Source organism: Ciconia boyciana, chromosome 2, assembly GCF_034638445.1.
Source record: "Ciconia boyciana chromosome 2, ASM3463844v1, whole genome shotgun sequence".
NCBI lineage: Eukaryota > Metazoa > Chordata > Aves > Ciconiiformes > Ciconiidae > Ciconia > Ciconia boyciana.
Genome location: NC_132935.1, coordinates 150,494,996 through 150,513,342, shown reverse-complemented (window position 1 = coordinate 150,513,342; position 18,347 = coordinate 150,494,996). Strand labels below are relative to the sequence as shown.

Here is an 18,347-nt window from a genome sequence, read left to right as displayed (position 1 = left end):
AATGATTAGAAAAATTGAGACTCTTCTTTTTACAGTTAATCAACAGAATGAAAGCAACTTTCAAGTAAAAGAAAATCTGTGAGGACACAGGCAGATTGGCTAAATTGGTCTCGGCCCATAGAAATGCTAATTTGCTATCAAGGCTATTCAGGACTGGTCAGGGGAATATTATTGATGGAAATGAAGGATTTGCTTCTAGCTGATTGTCTAGCATGTACAGGATTTGGGGGAAGGGTCTGTCTGAAACAGAGCTTGTGAATTATAGGCACTGCTTGTTACACTGTCCTACGTGTTTGTTAAACTACAATAATTTGGTATGTGTCTTGATCCTTGAGATGGAATAGCTGACTAGTCAATCATTTTTGTCAGGATAGTGTTTCTAAAAAGAAACAGACTGAAATCTTGCTTGTGGGCTGTGGCGTGGTTGTTGCTGTGACGGTGATCACCTTATCGTCTGGTGCCTTGAATGAATGCCAGCTTTATTATGCAAGGTCTTTACCTGGGGAGAAGAGATTTCAAGTTCTACCAGTTCCTCTGCGTTTGGTATAGCTAAGTTACTGCATCTTATCTTGGAGAAACTCAACAGACATGGTATTATTTCATACCAATAGGCCTTTTTGTTGTGGATGCTGGAAGGAAGTTCAATTGAGTTGAATTGTAGATGCTAGGCCTGGCTGTGTTTATTGAGGATTTCTGCCTCAGTACATGGGAAGAATTACTGTTTACTGAATGGACTTGAAAGAATTTCAATCATCCTGGTTTTAATTTTGGGGTTACTGTGGTGAGAGGGATCTTTGGTTTTTGAACTGTTCTGAATGGTTAGGGACCCTTCTGTGCCTCCTCTGTCTTTAAATTCCTTCATACTCCTGGAACAACCAGCTATTTAAGTGGTTGAGAGCTTTGATACTTCTATTTGACACCACTTCTCACTATGTGTAGAGAGAGGTGTGTTGCATAGTCTGTTCTATTTCTTCTTTTCACTGTCAGTGAAGGATTGACTGCTAGTCCCCTGGAGAGAAGGCCTTGGACAGGAGGTGGACATGTTCAGTGACTGCAATATGTTGCTATTAATAGCTTGTGAGCTGTTGGGTAATTAAAATCTTGAGCTTTCAACCTCCCACACAAATTCAGGAATGGTAGAAAAGTACAACAAAATGACAAGTTATGGTAAATCACTTCAGTAAAACACTTGAACATTTTTCTACTGCACATACTGTAGTACTGATCTTTGTGATGCAGAATTTTAGTTGAGATTTGCCTGTGCTCTGGAACGTGTGGGTTTCTGGCTTTAGTTTCCCTTTGAATGGAAGCTGGGTTTGCCCTGTTGTTCTATCAGGCTGTGCTTGTACTAAGTCCCTTCCTGTTCCTTGTCCCCATGTAAATGCTTTCTTTTTAAATTTCCCCACAATTGTGTTTACTGATGGTAGTAACATGAATGGCAAAGCAGGTGGTTCCAGTAACAAGAATACTGATGGTGGCTCATCTGGGACTGATTATGTTGAAGACAGACAGTAGATAAAGAGTACTGGTGATGCTCTGAAGTCTTATCTGTGGTGCTATGGGAGGATGTCTCTTGTGCTAGTATGTTGGGCAAAGGTTGAGCTTAAACTTCTGAACTAACTCTCCTCGTGGCTTACTTCACTTTCTGGTGGGGGAACTGAGGTGCTGATCAGTGAGGAACAGTTTGTAACTTGTAGGCAGGTAAATACCAGGCCTAGTATAGCTCTGTGGATATTGGGGAAATACTCAGTGCATCATCCCATTGAAGTAAATGCTAGTTTAATGCATTGCAGAGATAATTTCTTCAACGAGATTGCTGTATGGCGTAAGCGCAGTAAGCCTGTTCCAGGAGACAGCTGACACATCTGATTCATACTCTGTCCTTACATGGATGGCATACATAGTGTGAGCAACCCCTATTTGTAAATTATGAAGCCTTAGTTTCCCCTGCCACTCTGGAATCATATATATCTCTTAAGGCTGTATCTGTGATGAGAGAAACCCTGAATGCTCCCTGCTGAGCACCTGCTAGTAATAACCACGGTCTGTTTAGATCTTCTTGGATGGCTTCCAGGTAGGTAGTTGGCTCCTGAAAGTTCTTCAGAATATAGAAACTTGTGGCACTTGCTGCTGTAACTTGCCAGTTTGACTTCCTTCTCTCATTTATAACTGATATTCTGATGTAATAACTACCAGTAACAGTCAAAAAGTCTACCATGGTGCAGTGTGTTTACAAAGCAGTCTAACTTATTTCAGTATGTAGCTTCTCAGTTATTTACAGTGATCTCTGGATTTATGGTTCTTGATATTCAATGTAAATTAGACTTTTGGCTCAGTAGGTAAATGTTATCTAGTGTGTATGGCATATTTAAACCTTTGAAACATGTTACTGCAGCTTGGATGTGGAATACTTGGTCTAAGCTGAACATACATTGTGAATAGTTTAGAAGCGCCCAAGCCTTTTGCCATTAGCAGTCAGAAGTAATAAATAAACCCTTAAGACCAGCTTTGAGTTATTAAAAGCCTTACCAGATCAGTGAAGCAACTTCAAACTCATAAACGCATCCAGAAGTTCCACATAATGTTACAAGCTCTTGCATTAGGGAGGTTTGAGTGCTCCTGTTTTCCGAGTGGGGAAGCCACTTTTCAGAAATACATTCCTTCCGCCTTAGAGCATCCCCAGCTAGTTCAGGGAGGTTAAGTACTAGATATCTAGGAGTCTCCAAGCCACTGCCTGGATGTACATCTTCACCATTCTATAAAAGTATTTCCAATTGACTTGAAAAATGAAGTGCTGTAGGTTGTAGCTTACTTAAGCTAAAAGTTTTGGCTGGGTGTTTTTTGTTTGGTGTTTTTAGTTGTTCTGGTTTTTTAGTAAAATTTCATTCCTGAGTTTGTTGGGACCAGATCTCTGAGCTAAACTGACAAGACCTTAGTGAAGGAACCAGAACTTTGAAACCTCAGCTGTACCTGTCTTATCGGGAAGTACACATTCTGTAAATTTCAAAGATAGATAAATAACAACATGACCACAAGAGAATAGAAGTGGGTGTATTGATGACTTTGGCATAGTTGCATTCTGTGAATGCTGATACATGATAGAGATTGCTAAATCCATGTGGCAACTGATTGTAGTAATCCTAATTTTCTCTTTAATCAATTAATGAAAGGTGGAAGTCTTTTAAAAAGAGACAATCAAGATGTAAAACTAAACAATTATCTGTGTTTACTTGTGAAGCAAACACAAATGTACTGCACTGTTGAATTAATTAAATGTGCATGAGCAATAACAGCGAAGGCATATAAAACTGAGTAGAAAGCTGTTCCTGTAGCTTGATTGCTGGGAGTGATCAAGCCCTTGAACAGAATGCCAAGCATCTGAACAGGTATTGGGCACTGAGTAATTAACAGCTCTGTTTAGCTTGGCGATTATTGGGCTGCCTTAGGACAGTGCTCTGTTAGTATTTTGTCCTGGATGGATTTTTCTGTGTTTGAGTTTGCACATATTCCAACAGCTGAAGATGAAAAATGTGGAGCAACACATGCCACATACTGAGGAGGCAAATTAATTTGTTTCTGCTAGGGCAGCCAGTCTTGGTGTGATCTTCTGATGAGCTGATTTCTGACCTTTGTCAAATGAAGCCAGTTCTGGTGGGGCACTTATCTTACAGGGAGTTTCAAGCACAGTGAATGGAACTGAAGTAGAAAGAGAAAACAGGTTGGAGAACAGGTAATGAGGGTATGGGCTGACGTGCTTGCAACAGAAAGTTTGGCTTCCAAAGATGCTTTGCAGTGTGAGCTGATGTGATTTCTGGAGGAAGCTTGTACATCTAGTTACGTGCTGTGTGAACTAGAAGGTGGTGGAAACTATCTGAGAGAGAGAAAGCTGGGAGGGCAGATGGTTTGAATGCTGCACAGACACTGTCGTGGGGATGTGCCAATGTGGGTGGCAGTTTGGAGAGGGGAAGAAAAAATTGACTGACTATGCGACTTGTAAAGATCAGCTGCTGAGTGATGGACAGGTTCCTCATCATTTGACCTTGATGTGTCACTGAACTGGAGAATCAATAAATAAGCTCCTACTCTCTTTTTACTGTGGCAATTTCTTGGGTGCAGAATCAGTTTTGACTTGACTATAGTAATTATGTAAACTTTTTAAGGAAGCTTTGTGATACAAGTTTGCATTTGACAAAAATACATGATATGCAGTGTAGAATGCCATGCAAATTTAACTGTCTCTTTATGTATCCACTTGGATTATAGGAGAGGTTTTCTTTTTTTAGGATTAAACCTAGTTATGTGAAAGCAATTTCAAACTGCAATTTTGCCATAGTAACATGACTGTTAAGGGTCAATGGGGCATACAGGTGGAAGCTTACTTTAAAAGGGAAGCTTCAAAAGCTGTGATGTTCTGGATTTAAAGAATATTAACTTTGCTACTAAAGGACATTCAAACTTCCATTTATATCAAGGACTATTGGAGATACAACAGTACCTTTGAAGCTTTTAATGTGAGATCATGAAGTAATTCTGAACTATTAGGAAAACAAGTCAGTTGACAGCCTTTGTATTGTGTTGTCTTTAAATTTGAATAGTTAACTGGTGCTCATGTATTATACTAAAGTATCTGAAGGCATGTAAACATGTGCATTATCTTCTATACTGCTTTTAGTTTTTTCTTAGAGGGAGATGAAAGTAACAGTTGAAGAACACTGGAAATCCTGGCTCTTCCTCCTGTTGCTGCTACATAGCTCTTGGCTTCTCCCTCTCCTCTCCTCCTTTTGCTGGCTGTGAAACTTTTAGCTTATATCTTGTGGATGCCAGCAGTTCTAATTAAAAAATGCAAAAGACTATATGTCGTTAGTTCTAATCTAAACTGTTAAACTGCAAACTGAAATTGCCTGAATTATCTGCAAAGCTTGAAAATGTTTCTAACCTAATTCTGCTAGGACATGAAATACGTTCCACATCACAACTATGTTCATCTAATCCTGCTGCCAAACTAGTCATTTGAGCAAATAACTAAAATGTTAGGTACTTAAGCAAATGAGGGCAAGGCATTTGATCAACAAATCATTAGAGAAGAAAAACTTTTTGTACACTGAAGTTTTCTCATTTGACAACACTCAGTAATTGAGTGCTGTGGCTTTGTAACCTGTTAGTGTTCAGCCTAACATTATTTAGTTCAAACTTGGTAATAAGGAAACTGCTTGAGTAAAGGCTACAAATTTATACCTGAGTTTATATAAAGTTAGAATCGTGTTGACTGCTGCCTTATTGGCTGTGTCTAGTTCAGTAAACCTTTTATTTCAGATATTACTGAAGCTGTTACTTGCATTTTCACCGTTGTCCAGAGTGGTAGAAATTCAGGTATAAATCATCAGTTGTTTTCCTTAGGCTCCAGCTCAGTAGGACAGTGTTTTTAAAGTCACTGCTAGTGATGGTTTGAAGTTTAAAGTACCTCTTTGGAAAGTCAGGGTGCTTTGGGAAACTTGCTTCTCGAACCTTTTGTAGTTGTTTTACAGATCCTTCACCACCAAAGCTGGTTTTCTAAAGAAGCAAAATAACTCTTACTAATGTTTTCTGACAGCTAGACATGTCAATATTCTTTTTAGGTGAAAGGCAGCTTTGTTTGCATTTGGAAATACTAAAAAATGGAGTTTTGCATAGTGTGGCCTTAGTACATGAAACAGCTGTTTTACCTTTTGGCAACAGATTGCATTAAACTGTTCTTGCTGCTTCACATTGTAGAAGGCATCTGTATGTGAATCAGTTTGAAGGATGGCATTAACCAAGTGTTCTAATAAGTGTCAAAACAGTGCTAGGAATGTTAATCATGAATATGAACAAATTTCCTGGATTGGGGGGGAATTCACCCTTGTTTAAAATATCTTTAATTAAAAGGTAGCCTAGCATAGCTTGTGTTGCAGTATTTAGGTCATGCTGCAACTTTATAATGTATATGAATGGCTTACCTTCTGGTTTTCTCCTTAAAGCAAGAGAGACAAGAAGTATTCTTTATTAGCTGTTACGTCCTTTCATACTTTAACTCGGGCAGATTTAACACTTGTGAATGTTAAACTAAAATATCGACGTGAAGAAATAAGAGACAGGATTTAAGAATGCATGAGTGCATAGAAACTGGAAAACACAAGGTTCAGTTGAATGCAAACGGAATTTCTTTGTTTCCTGAGTTTGTGCTTAATATTGTAACTGTTGCATACAACGTGTGTTGAGTGTTCTTCAAAGAAATCAACAATAAAAATAGTCCCTTCCAACTAGACTTCTGTCTGTTACTGTGAACCTTTCCTTTTGGTTGTTGAGACCAGCTGACAATTCCACAAATCAATAAAATGAGGAAGAAACCATGCTAGCACTGAGTCATCGTGTACTGCAAATCTTTCCTTATGCAGTGCACCTTTCCTGTAAAGGGAAGAAAAGAGAATTCTGGACAGCTGCAGTCTGCAAGTTGGGTAACAGATGAAGTACATGGCCTCCACTGCCAGCTCCCAAGCTGTGATACAGGGAGCACCTTCAGAGTGAGGTGCATGTGTATTTTCCAGGTGGAGGTGGTGTTGGTACCTCCCATCCTGCCAGTGAGAAGGGCCTTGGGCTGTGCGACTAAAGTCATGTAAGCAGTTGCTGATCTTGGACAGTAAACTGCGCTCTGACTAGGGAGCAATGCCTCAGAACAGGTTGAGGACTACTTGAACGAGGTGTGATTTCAGTGGGAAAGTGCTCCTTTCCTTATATTTTTTCCCTTTGTGGGGAAGCTGTACTCCTTTCTGACACCTCAAAATACATGTGTCTTCTCAGTCAATGATGAACTTTCTCAGCTGTCAAGGAAAGTTTATTAAGCTTTTCTGTGAGGAGGGATAATTTCACAAATATGCCTGCGTGCAGGAGCCCTCTGTGCATGCCATCCTGATGCTCCACCCGCCCTTCTCCTGGACTGTGGGAGTGGTAGCCAGTGTAGCTGGAGAGTTGGCTTTGTAGGTGGCATGTGCAGTAGGGGACACCCAGCTGTGGGAAAATATTTTTCTGTCTCTAGTTGGCCTGGGCTGCGTGACCTCATGAGAGATGGCGAAAGCTGCATTTCAGTGTTCCCGGGGAACTGGATGCTTTTTGGGAAATGAAGGTTTGGACAGGCTTTAGCAACTCAACTCCGACAAATCATGATAGTGTTGGTTTTTCTACTGAATGAATTGTTTCTTGGCATGTAATTTTATTATGGTTAAATATTTTTCCAATTCTTTATCTTCTCCTTATTATTGAGAATTTTTTAAATGTAGATGCAGATCGAGTACTTTGACTGCACAGTCAGACCTTCCTGATTACAGATTCTTCTAGATATAGGTTGTATTTTTTGTTCCTGTCCTTTTTCCCCACCCTTTTCCTGGCCTTAAGCAAACGTCTTGTTCTTCTGCTTTACAGGCTCCAGATAAAAGGAAAGCATTAGAAGAGACCAAAGCCTACACAACTCAGTCTCTAGCCAGTGTTGCTTATCAGATCAATGCACTGGCCAACAATGTATTACAACTGCTGGACATCCAAGCATCCCAGCTACGGAGGATGGAGTCCTCCATCAACCATATCTCCCAGGTAATCTTTTTTTTTTTTAATAGAGGACTGACAACATTGGAAGAGGCATTATCTTGTCTCTTATATTATTGAGCTGGATAGTTTATGTTGACTTCTTTGAATTCTCTGAGTAACATGATAGACAACGGTAAGCCTTTTTTCTTTTAATATTTATGAAAGCCACTTTGTGAGGGAGGTCATGACTGAAATAAAACAGTTCCTTTATGAAGAAGCACTGGGATTATATTTGGTTTAAAGCAGGAGTTAATTATTAAGATGTCAAGATCTGAAGCTGCAGCTGAGGGAGGGGTAGAGAGAAGGATGCTGCTTCTGAAGGAAATTGAGAAAGAAGTACCGTATGAGCGGTGGTATTTTATTTAACGTTGCAACATATGCAGTAATCTCACTTGTTTTCATACCCTCGCAGGATGTAACTTCATGAGCTGTGTGAGGAGGGAGAGGGGTTCACATGCTGCCACTACCTGCTCAAGCCAAACTCTTTCCAAGCCAAGGCAGGTGGATGAGTGAGCTGACCTGACTTGTACTGTGACTGCAGTATTGTTAGAGTTGATGCAGGGAGGACATGGGAATAGGTGACAAGAAAGAACAGGCCTGTCCCTGTCAGTGGCAGCCTGTGTTCCCTTGGCTGAAGCTTCACTCTAGCTGGCTGCTGCTGAGGGGGGCGAGTTGCTGCTGCTGCCTGCCTTGTACCTGATCTGGCACTGGTCGGATTGTATGGTAACTCAGCCAAAAAATGTCTGCTGTGTTTAACCTGGAAGTGGCTTATTGCATAATCAGGTGTGTGCTATACTAGTGCAGAGGGAGGGAGGGACAGGATCCACTCAGTTATTTCACCCTTACATTGCTGTTCTGAAGTGGGCTTGAGTGAGTTATTGAGAGCCCAGTGTCAACTCTGACATATGCTCTTATTGAAATTCAGTTGGATCTTTGCTGGGCTTTGTCCTATGCCAATCTGAGACACTTCATAAACAAACCTCAGAGGATTCAACCTAAAATGTTCTTCAGTGCAGCTGGTGAATTAAAAACCTTTGGTCAACCAGTACCCTGTTAGCAGTACACCTTAGACCAAATACTTGAAAGAAAATGCTTCTCATGGCCTCTGCTGTCTGTCTCCCCATAGGGCCTGCTAACTTCTCTTTACTGTTCTTTTAGAGTGATTGTGGTTTCTAAAAATCTTTCTGTTAAATGGCAGCACAGTGGTTCACTGAAAGCATGTCAGCAGGGAGAAGATTCCAGTGCATGTGGAAAGGCCCTCCTAGTAACAAACCTTTCAAAAAGGCTTGTCAAGTTAGTATGGGCTAAGAACTACACAGTGTTAAAATCTGTATCAAATATTTAAAAAGTACCTGCCACTGAAACAAGAAAGTAGGAGGAAGTACAATTGCTGTAGATAAGTTTCTTGTTCTGTGAAGTATTCAGAGATTTCTTGATGCTAGGCTTATGACTACCTCTGAAGGAATGACTGGATAAAGGACTGAACCTACAGGCTTTCCCAAGCATTGGATGCCCTTTTATACTGAGCACATCTTTTCTTACGTGTTTCAGAGCTGCAGTGTGTATGAAGCAATTATTGTTAAATTCTCGTTGGCCCACTGATATGACTAATCATGGAAAAAGCCAAAATGTTTGATACTAGCACAAAAGGTGTTAACCCTCTCTACTGTTTGCTGCTTGAATTGAAGGCACTATGCTGAAAGCTATTGAGTCACCTGGTACATGAACTGTTTGCTAAAGACTGTGAACAATCAGTGCTTTGTAGAGCTTTTGAGGAGTGTTTAGCAAGGTCACTTGCTTGTAGTTTCTGTCCTGGTTGGTCTTTCCTGAAACTAATCCTTGTTTATAAATGAACCTCTGCAGACTAATTTTGTAGAATTAAACTGGATACAGATAATGCACACATACCAGCTCAGCTATTTGCTTTGAAATGTTTCTGCTCAAATGCTTCCACTGCATATCTTAAATCTGCTGTGCAGTTGCTTTGATAGACTGTTTCTAAATTCTCCGATGTCTCCAGAGTGTCCTTCCCTGTGCTTGCATCAGTTGTGAATATCTTCATGCCACTAAAGCGCAGGGATGAACATATTCTCAAAATGGAATTCTTCTCCATGAAAGGAGTATTGCCTAGAAACAGATCCAAGGCATTGCCAGTCAATTACTCAATTCTGGATTTTGCAACATAGAGCAAATGTCTGTGAAATAAGGTACAATTTGATATTTTTTCTGGGTAAAATACCTTTCTTCTTTCTGAGGAATAAAATCCTGTGGCTCTTCTGACCTGCAGGCAGTTTCTGTTCCCCTACTGTGTTTCAGTTCTCTCTGCATGTTTTCCAGAATGACTCTAGGCTAAATGGCTGGATAGCTAAACTTTATTATTAGCCACTCAATATTTTTCCTAGCTACGTACCTTCTTCACTGGAAAAAGCACTCATGAAAAGTTATGTGATGGAGTGGTATGTTATATTCTTGTTACTGGAACTTAATTTTACAAATGGAATGTTTGCTTGCTTTTATAGGAAAAAATTAATTCAACTTTGGTTTCTCATTGAGAGCAAACAGAGATGCTTCACATGACTAATCACACTGTGGTGAGGGAGCGCTGCTCTGAGCACACGGAGGCAGTGAACAGCTCCAGGAATGGCTTTCACATAGCAGCCAGAGCAAAAGCCTGCCCAGCTGCATCTATATTTTCTGCAGTCATAGTTGTCTTTCAGCTGTAATGTGTGGGTCTGGAGTGACCTGCCACATAATTATTTACTACACCCAATATACAGAGCTGTGCACATACAGCTCAGCTCTTTGGCTTAAACCCTTGATATTGACTCTGAGCTTTGCCAAGCTGACTTGACCTTTCCAAGCTGCTCTGATATGGCAGAGCAGAGACTTAATCACTGTTCTGGAGACGTTTGCAAACCCCTCCAATATAAGAGATCCTACTCATCCTGTTAAGCAAGATTTGGGCGAAAAAGATAGCAAGTCTATACTTCGGACCAATGTGAGTGTCAAGGCTTCACTAAAGGCATTAAGGTCAGCAAATGCAATGCCCATCTACAAGAATGGCAGGAGGGAGGATCCAAGGAACTACAGGCCTGTCAGTCTGACCTCAGTGCCAGGGAACGTTATGGAGCAGATCATCTTGAGTGCTATCACACGGCATGTAGAGAATAACCAAGGGATCAAGCCCAGTCAGCATGGGTTCATGAAAGGCAGGTCCTGCTTGACTAACCTGATCTTCTTCTGTGACAAGGTGACCCTGTTAGTGGATGAGGGAAAGGCTGTGGATGTTTTCTACTTAGACCTTAGTAAAGCCTTTGACACCGTTTCCCACAATATTCTCCTGGAGAAACTGGCTGCTGATGGCCTGGATGGGTGTACACTTTGCTGGGTAAAAAACTGGCTGGATGGCCGGGCCCAAAGGGTTGTGGTGAATGGAGTTAAAATCCAGTTGGTGGCCAGTCACCAGTGGTGTTCCCCAGGGCTCAGTGTTGGGGCCAGTTCTGTTTAATATCTTTATCAATGATCTGGATGAGGGGATCGAGTGCACCCTCAGTAAGTCTGCAGATGACACCAAGTTGTGCAGGAGTGGTGATCTGCTCGAGGGTAGGAAGGCTCTACAGAGGGATCTGGACAGGCTGGATTGATGGTCCAAGGCCAACTGTATGAGGTTCAACAAGGCTAAGCACCGGGTCCTGCCCTTGGGCCACAACAACCCCATGCAACGCTACAGGCCTGGGGAAGAGTGGCTGGAAAGCTGCCAGGCAGAAAAGAACCTTGGGGTGTTGGTCAACAGCCGCCTGAATGTGAGCCAGCAGTGTGCCCAGGTGGCCAAGAAGGCCAATAGCATCCTGGCTTGTATCAAAAATAGTGTGGCCAGCAGGACTAGGGGAGTGATTGTCCCCTGTACTTGGCACTGGTGAGGCTGCACCTTGAATACTGTGTTCAGTTTTGGACCCCCCACCACAAGAGAGACATTGAGGTGCTGGAGCGTGTCCAAAGAAGGGCAACGAAGCTGGTGAAGGGTCTGGAGCACAAGTCTGATGAGGAGTGGCTGAGGGAACTGGGGTTGTTTAGCCTGGAGAAAAGGAGGCTGAGGGGAGACCTTATTGCTCTCTACAACTACCGGAAAGGATGTTGTAGCGAGGTGTCAGTCTCTTTTCCTAAGTAACAAGCAATAGGACAAAAGTAAATGGCCTCAAGTTGCACCAGGGGAGGTTTAGACTGGATATTAGGAAAAATTTATTCACTGAAAGGGTGGTCAAGCATTGGAACAGGCTGCCCAGGGAAGTGGTGGAGTCACCATCCCTGGAGGTATGTAAAAGACATGTAGATGTAGCACTGAGGGACATGGTTTAGTGGTGGACTTGGCAGTGTTAGGTTAATGGTTGGACTTGATGATCTTAAAGGTCTTTTCCAACCTAAATGATTCTATGATTCTGTATATACCTCTAGACTCCCTACTACAAGCTTTCTGTTGCAGTCACAGTTACATTGCATATTTCTGTCAGTTCCTATTTGGTGCTTTAGTTTGTTTTTATTTGCCTTAAGAATGGCCATACTTAGGGAGTTGAACTAGTTTTGATCTAAGGTGTGAAAGCAGAGCCAGCCTGAGTGCTGCACTGTTTTATGGTGTGCCATCTCAACTTTCCCTATAGGACACTGTAAAGAGGCAATGGAGGAAGGACTTGAGCCCCATGTGGTTCCTAGCAATCACTGCTGACTTGTCCATCTGCAAATGCTAGGTAGCAGCAGAGCAGCAGTTCTGCTATGGTATAGATTGCCTTCAGATGCAGTGACCAAAAAGAAATTTTCCTTGAAGAAGATTGAACAGCAATAGCCAGGTGTTTTGCTTTCTTTGTAGCATATTAAGTGTAAGGTGTCTGCAGTAGGTATTACTTTCTTTTGTAGCAATTTTAGGGAAGATGAGTGAATGCATGGACTGGGCAGTGAAAGGGGAAAGGAGAAGCTGAGGGTCAGCCTGGAACAGGAGACACCATGAATGACCTTGGACATTGAAGTGGGGAAGGAATGAAGACCTTAACATTCACTATCTGATGTTTCTTAAGGTGTGCTGCAACTAAATAAACCCAGGATTTTTTCATGTATCCTGATGATGAATTAAGAAAGACACTGTATATTTGTGCTCTGAATGCAGTTTATGCTTCATTACGTTTATTTCCTATGTGTATTAAGTGAAATTCTAGTTTGCTGTTTAAACTCATGTTGTTCATTTGTGCCATTCTTGCATGGGTCCCTGAGCCAATGAGTTAATTCTTTAAAAAATAAAATTAAAAAATCCTCTCGTTTCCCTCCCTTCATTCTGAAAATCCATGTCTTTTAGTAGAGGAGTTAAAAATTCAGCTCTTCATAGCCTGAGTATTTGACAAGGGAAAACTGCTTTTCTAGAAATTTGGGCCTATGTTCTTTTGCTCTTTTGACTTACTGTTTCTTGGTTGTTTTCCTCTCTTCCCTGCCTCCTCTTGGAAACAAGAGCTAACTTAAACATGTACTTTAAGATACATTTTTTTGCTGCTTCACTTGCACAAACTTCAAGAGAATGAAGATGGGACAGCCAGTTTTGTCAGAGGAGAGAGAGGTTGACAGGGACATCCTTGTTTACTGTGTCAAAACTGAAAAATGTAACAGATCAGCACTCACATTTATGTCAGAGCAGCTGCAGTATGGGTGTAGCAACTATTCCTTTTTTTTTCCTGGACATAAACAGTTTTTAAATAGCTCAGTATTTAAATTCATGCCTCTTGAAGCATGAAGCAAGCAATAGACTCCTCTTTAAGAAATGATGATTTGCACCAGGAAACACTGCACCCCTTAAACATTCAGTGTTAAGATTTTCTTCTGCATCTGAAGCTCTCCTCTAATGTGAAACAGGGACTATTACAAAACAATGTTCTGAAAGTGTAACTCTCACCAAAAAAAAATACATGTGCATCTCTTGTCACCATTAAAAGTTAGAAGCTTTTAGAACTAAAAAAAAAAAATCCCTGAATTAGTTCAGAAGAATCTTGCGTGTCACCATCCATGTCTAATTCATTGCATGTGTAATTCAAATACTGCATGCAAGCAGAAAGCCAAATGCCTTCTGTTTCTATGCTATGGTTGTCTAGCCAAAGTCAGGGGCAATAATGAAATACACAGATGTTATCTTTTCTTGTAGGACTTTGAAACTTATGGCTGTAGCCTGTGATGAATCACAAATACATACCACTCCCATCCCCAAATAGTAAGGTCTTTTCCATTGAGTGAGCAACCAGTCAGGACTGATGCGGATTAGGTTTCAGAGAAGCTCTGCTGAAGATGTTCTGGGGCTTGAAGGGGTGAGCTCCTAAGTAGTAGCAAGTTGAGAACACAATAACTGGTGTTTGCTGCCAGGGAAGCACAAGAGCTGTTAGGTGCTTAGCAGGTCTCTGATGTTTGAAGGGGCATAAGGCAGTGCATGTACAGTGGGGACTCCTTTATGTTTGAGTTTGTGGGTAAGAGCTTTCTCTTAGACCATGTGTGTCTGTCCTTTGGATTAATGTGATACTGCATTCTTGGATTGTGGTATATGATCACAACACAGTTGAAATTCATGTTTGAAAGCCAAGAAGTAGAAAATGTGACAAATCATCTGCTGATCAATGAGGTGGTCATGCCTAGGAGCAAGCAATTATGTAAAGTGCTTTAGTACACTTATGGGAGCAAAAGACTTCTCCGGATCCTCTTAGTGATGACTGTGCTTCCAAAGGACAGCTGTCCAGGTACTTTTACCCTGAAGTTGCCTCTTTAAAAAGAAGAGGATGCTTAAAGCTGATCTTGTTCTCTGACATGAAAAACCTTTGGGCTGGACAAAAGGACTGTTAACTGGAAAGAAAATTAGCCAGAACTAGCAAATGGTTGATGGCTGCTAACAAGCAGGGTCGATACTGGAGCCCACACTGTTCAGAATATTCTTTGGAGACCATTCAGGACATAAAGCATGTCCTCAGCAAATCTGGGGCTAACTCTACAATAGGAAAGGTGATTCATATGCTGAATGGCAGAGCTTCAGTGCAGAGGAACCTTGAGAAACTTGAGGATTAAGCCAGCAAAAACCTTGGGAAACTGGGCAAGGTGCAAGGCATTACCCTGAGGTGGAATAACCCCATGCATTTGTATGTGCTGGGAGGTGACTGTGTGAGTAGCTGTCCTGCTGAAAAGGAGCTGGTGTGCTGGTGGATGCTGTGCTGAGCATGAGCCAACAACACAAGGCCATCTGAATAAGTGAAACAGTGTGGCAGGGCTGTGTTGGGAAGAGTGTGGCTGGCAGATGAAGGGCAGTGATTATCATCTGCTCTGCAGTGATGAGGCTTCACCTGGAGTGCTGTGGCCATTTTTTTTATGTCACCCCTACCTTCAAGAGTGATTTAGGGAAACTGGAAATAGTCTAGCAGAGATGCATGCTAAGATGGTCAGGGACATGGAGCCTACAAGGAGAAGTTGAAGGAGTTGTGCTTGTTTAGTCTGTCAAAGAGGAAGCAAAGCAGTGACGTAATGGTAGCCTACAAATACTTAAGTCTGGCTCTGACATCTTTGCAGTTAGTCTTTCTCTTGGTAGTGACAGTGTAATGTTGAACAGCTAGCCACAAGTTGAAGCTCAGCAGGTTAGTACATAGAGTTGGGAAAATCCTTTTTATTTTGGAGTGTGGTGCAGCACTGGAACAGGTTACCCTCTGGTGTGACTCTTCTCAGTGTTACACCGCAGTAGCTGGATATATCCTAAAAGCTGACTTTGTATCCTTGTAAGGCACATCATAAGCTATAGGAACTAAATGGTGAGGGGGGAGACAATTACAAAGGCAGGGGAGAAACTGCCACTCCATGTCTACAAGTCCTTGTAAGCTCCATTTCTAGACAAACTTCCCTTTCTGCATGTCCAAAAGAGTGTGAAGAGACCAAGTATTTCTGCAGGAACTAGAGCATCATGTAATGTTGTATACATTAGAAAGATAATGTCTTCTCTCTGGTTGTCTTGGACTGCCCTTGCTTGTCAGCAGACACAAATATTCTAAATATGGCGAAGAAACTTGCACCTTTTGTTTAGATTAACCTTGCCTTGGGTGATGTTCCCTCTCCTAATAAAGTGCTGACTGCTATCTCTGTGGCCTTTGCTTCACATCCTGTTCTTCCTGTACTCTCTGTGATAGAGGCCAAGGCTCCAAGAAGTTGTACTGTGCTTGCTCTGGTTATCTGTCTGCTTATGAAAATTGTTGTTAACGTTGTGCATATCAGCTTCTATATGATATGCATAAATTGCTAAGAATGTAGTATAATGTGTAAGGGTTGCCTTGTCAGCTGTTCTGTTGAGAAATTCCCTTCATGACCACAAATAAATACACATAGGATCTGTCTGTAATTCCTGTACAGTTCAGCTGATGCAGTAAAAAAACCCCAACACAAAATCAAAAACAAACCAACAAAAAAAAATCAAAACAAACAAAAAACCCCCCATGATAGTTATGTACACCTATGAGAGAGCAACCATAACTGCCAGCCTTTCTGTGATGGGGAAGGGCAGTTGCTTTGATGGAGAAGAAGAAACTGAGACAGAAACTTTTGTTTCTTGTCATTCTTTATTCCACTTTTTTTTTTTTGTGAATACAGGGTTTGAACATGTTATTGGGGAATGGGGGAAGTTGCTAACTTTAATAGCCGTTGACTGTAATGAATTCCTTCATATGCTGATTCCCATTCTACAGTCTGGTAGAAGGGCAGTCTGAATGCATAGTTTTCAGTGTGTTTTAGACCATTAAAACCTCCTTTCTGCTGAATGGTATTTGGCTGTAAGCTCTAGATACCTCATTAAATACTAAATTAAGAGGCTTGATGCAGCCTCTTGTTTTCTGAAATCAAAGCCAAAAATCCCAGGACTGTGAACATTACTCTGAAAGGCCTTTTTGATAATTTTGTGCAACAAAGGAGTCAAGGGTGTTTGTGTGATCTTTGTTTTTTTTTAATGAAAACCTCTCATATCTAGAAGATATACCACATAAATGAAATGTGTTATTAACCTGCTGTAAAGTCACATATTGGACTTTTCAAGGAGTCCTTTTTTCTTCAGATGCATCTGATTAGATTGTTGCCTGAAATTAATTTTCATTCTATTTCAAGTCTTAGTAAACCAGCAGTATTCACATGTGAATAGCTCCTGTTTTACATTGAATTAGGGTTTTCTTATCTCTGTCAATGTGTAGTGGCATAAGGGCAAAGCAAAAAGGAAATGCAGTGTATGAGGTGATGGTTATAAGAACATTGCATCTAATACTGCAGCGGGTAACCAGCTACCAAAGCATTAAGTTGGTCACCATATCTGCGTCATCCAGTGCAGCAGCTATTTGGGATGTTGGTTCTCATGGTAGCTGAGTAGTGTTATGCTTGGACTAACTATTTTTGGGGAAGTGGAGGGGAAAAGCAAGTACAAGAAGCTTATTGTGGAGCAGATGAGCCTTGGTTGTACCGCATCACTGAAGCTACCCCTCTTCATAATCTGCAACTCAAGCACATGAACATGTGCTGCTGGGTGCTTGAGGCTGGAATTCTTGTGCCATTCAGACGGGAGTTGCTTAGTGCTTTCTGCTGGCTGGTTTTATTGGGGGGCATCTAAGTGCTTAGTTAATGTTGATCTGCAGGTGGAAAACCAAGTAATAATTCACATGAGTGTTTTATAAGCCAGCAGTAACATCCTGCCACCCTTCAAACTGCTGCTGGTTTGACTTTCTTCTCTTTACTAGCAGCCTTTTGGGACCTATTGGTATCTGTTATGCATGTCTTGTAAAAGTTCCCTTACAGGTTATGTATATGTAGTGAACAAACTCTTTTATTAGTTCATGGGAGGTATATGAATGACTTATTAGCTGCTCTTCTAAAGCTGGGACAACTTCTGTTGTCTTATTGTAACTTTGAAAAAGTGCGTATGAAATGTGGAAATCTCTCCAACTCTGTTAATCTTGTTGAACATTTGTCATGTGGCTGCTGTGCCCCTACTGAACACTTGTCATGTGGCTGCTGTGCCCCGGTGTGTATCCCTTCCCCAACATCACCTGGGATAGTATGACCTCTGCATCACTGCGGCAGTCACAGAGCACAAAGTGAAAAGCTTCCCATTACTGTAATGGAAAAGTGTGTAAAATTTTATTAATTGATATAATTTATGGCTAAACTTCTAAATAGAAATAAGTTACCACAAATATTATTTTTTCAGAACTACTTATTCCACTGGAGAATATTGTTGATTCTTAACTGACCCTACTGCTAGTGCCATCATGGAAAGAGCATCGTGATGGTCATGGAAATAAAATTGTAGATTTGTTTAAAAGCTGTACTGTATGTAGGGTTTTTCTTTTTTGAGAAAAATTGGAATGTGTTTTGGACTAGCACAGTTTGAGTGACAACTAGTGGAAGCCGTGATTCGCTTTTCCAGTCATTCCTATTTGGAACACTGGCTGTGCATGTAGAAGTAACCACCATAAAAGTATGTCTGCCTCTTCCTCAATTTCAAAAAATAGATGACTAAAGCTGTCATTTTCCTTTCTAATGTTCATTCCTGGTTCCAGCAAATAGTTATATTTTTTAATAGCTTTGCCTAATATTGTGCCTAATTATATCTTAGGGGCACAAAAATGTAAATAGTACATGACCATAGAATCACAGATCGTGTATTGTGTTTGCTTCCTCTTTGAGGATCTGCTAAATAGCTATGACTCTTTCCTGAATGT

General features: G+C 41.1%; 1 protein-coding gene across 10 annotated transcripts in view; it reads left to right on the top strand.

Annotated features, from left to right (window-relative positions):
* Positions 1-18,347, top strand: part of ABI1 (abl interactor 1) — an 82,450-nt gene that overhangs the window by 16,369 nt on the left and 47,734 nt on the right. For all 10 annotated transcript variants that reach the window (XM_072854501.1, XM_072854496.1, XM_072854500.1 and 7 more), the window contains exon 2: positions 7,435-7,602. In XM_072854501.1, the coding sequence (XP_072710602.1) occupies positions 7,435-7,602 (168 nt within the window). The remainder of the gene's footprint in view (positions 1-7,434; positions 7,603-18,347) is intronic.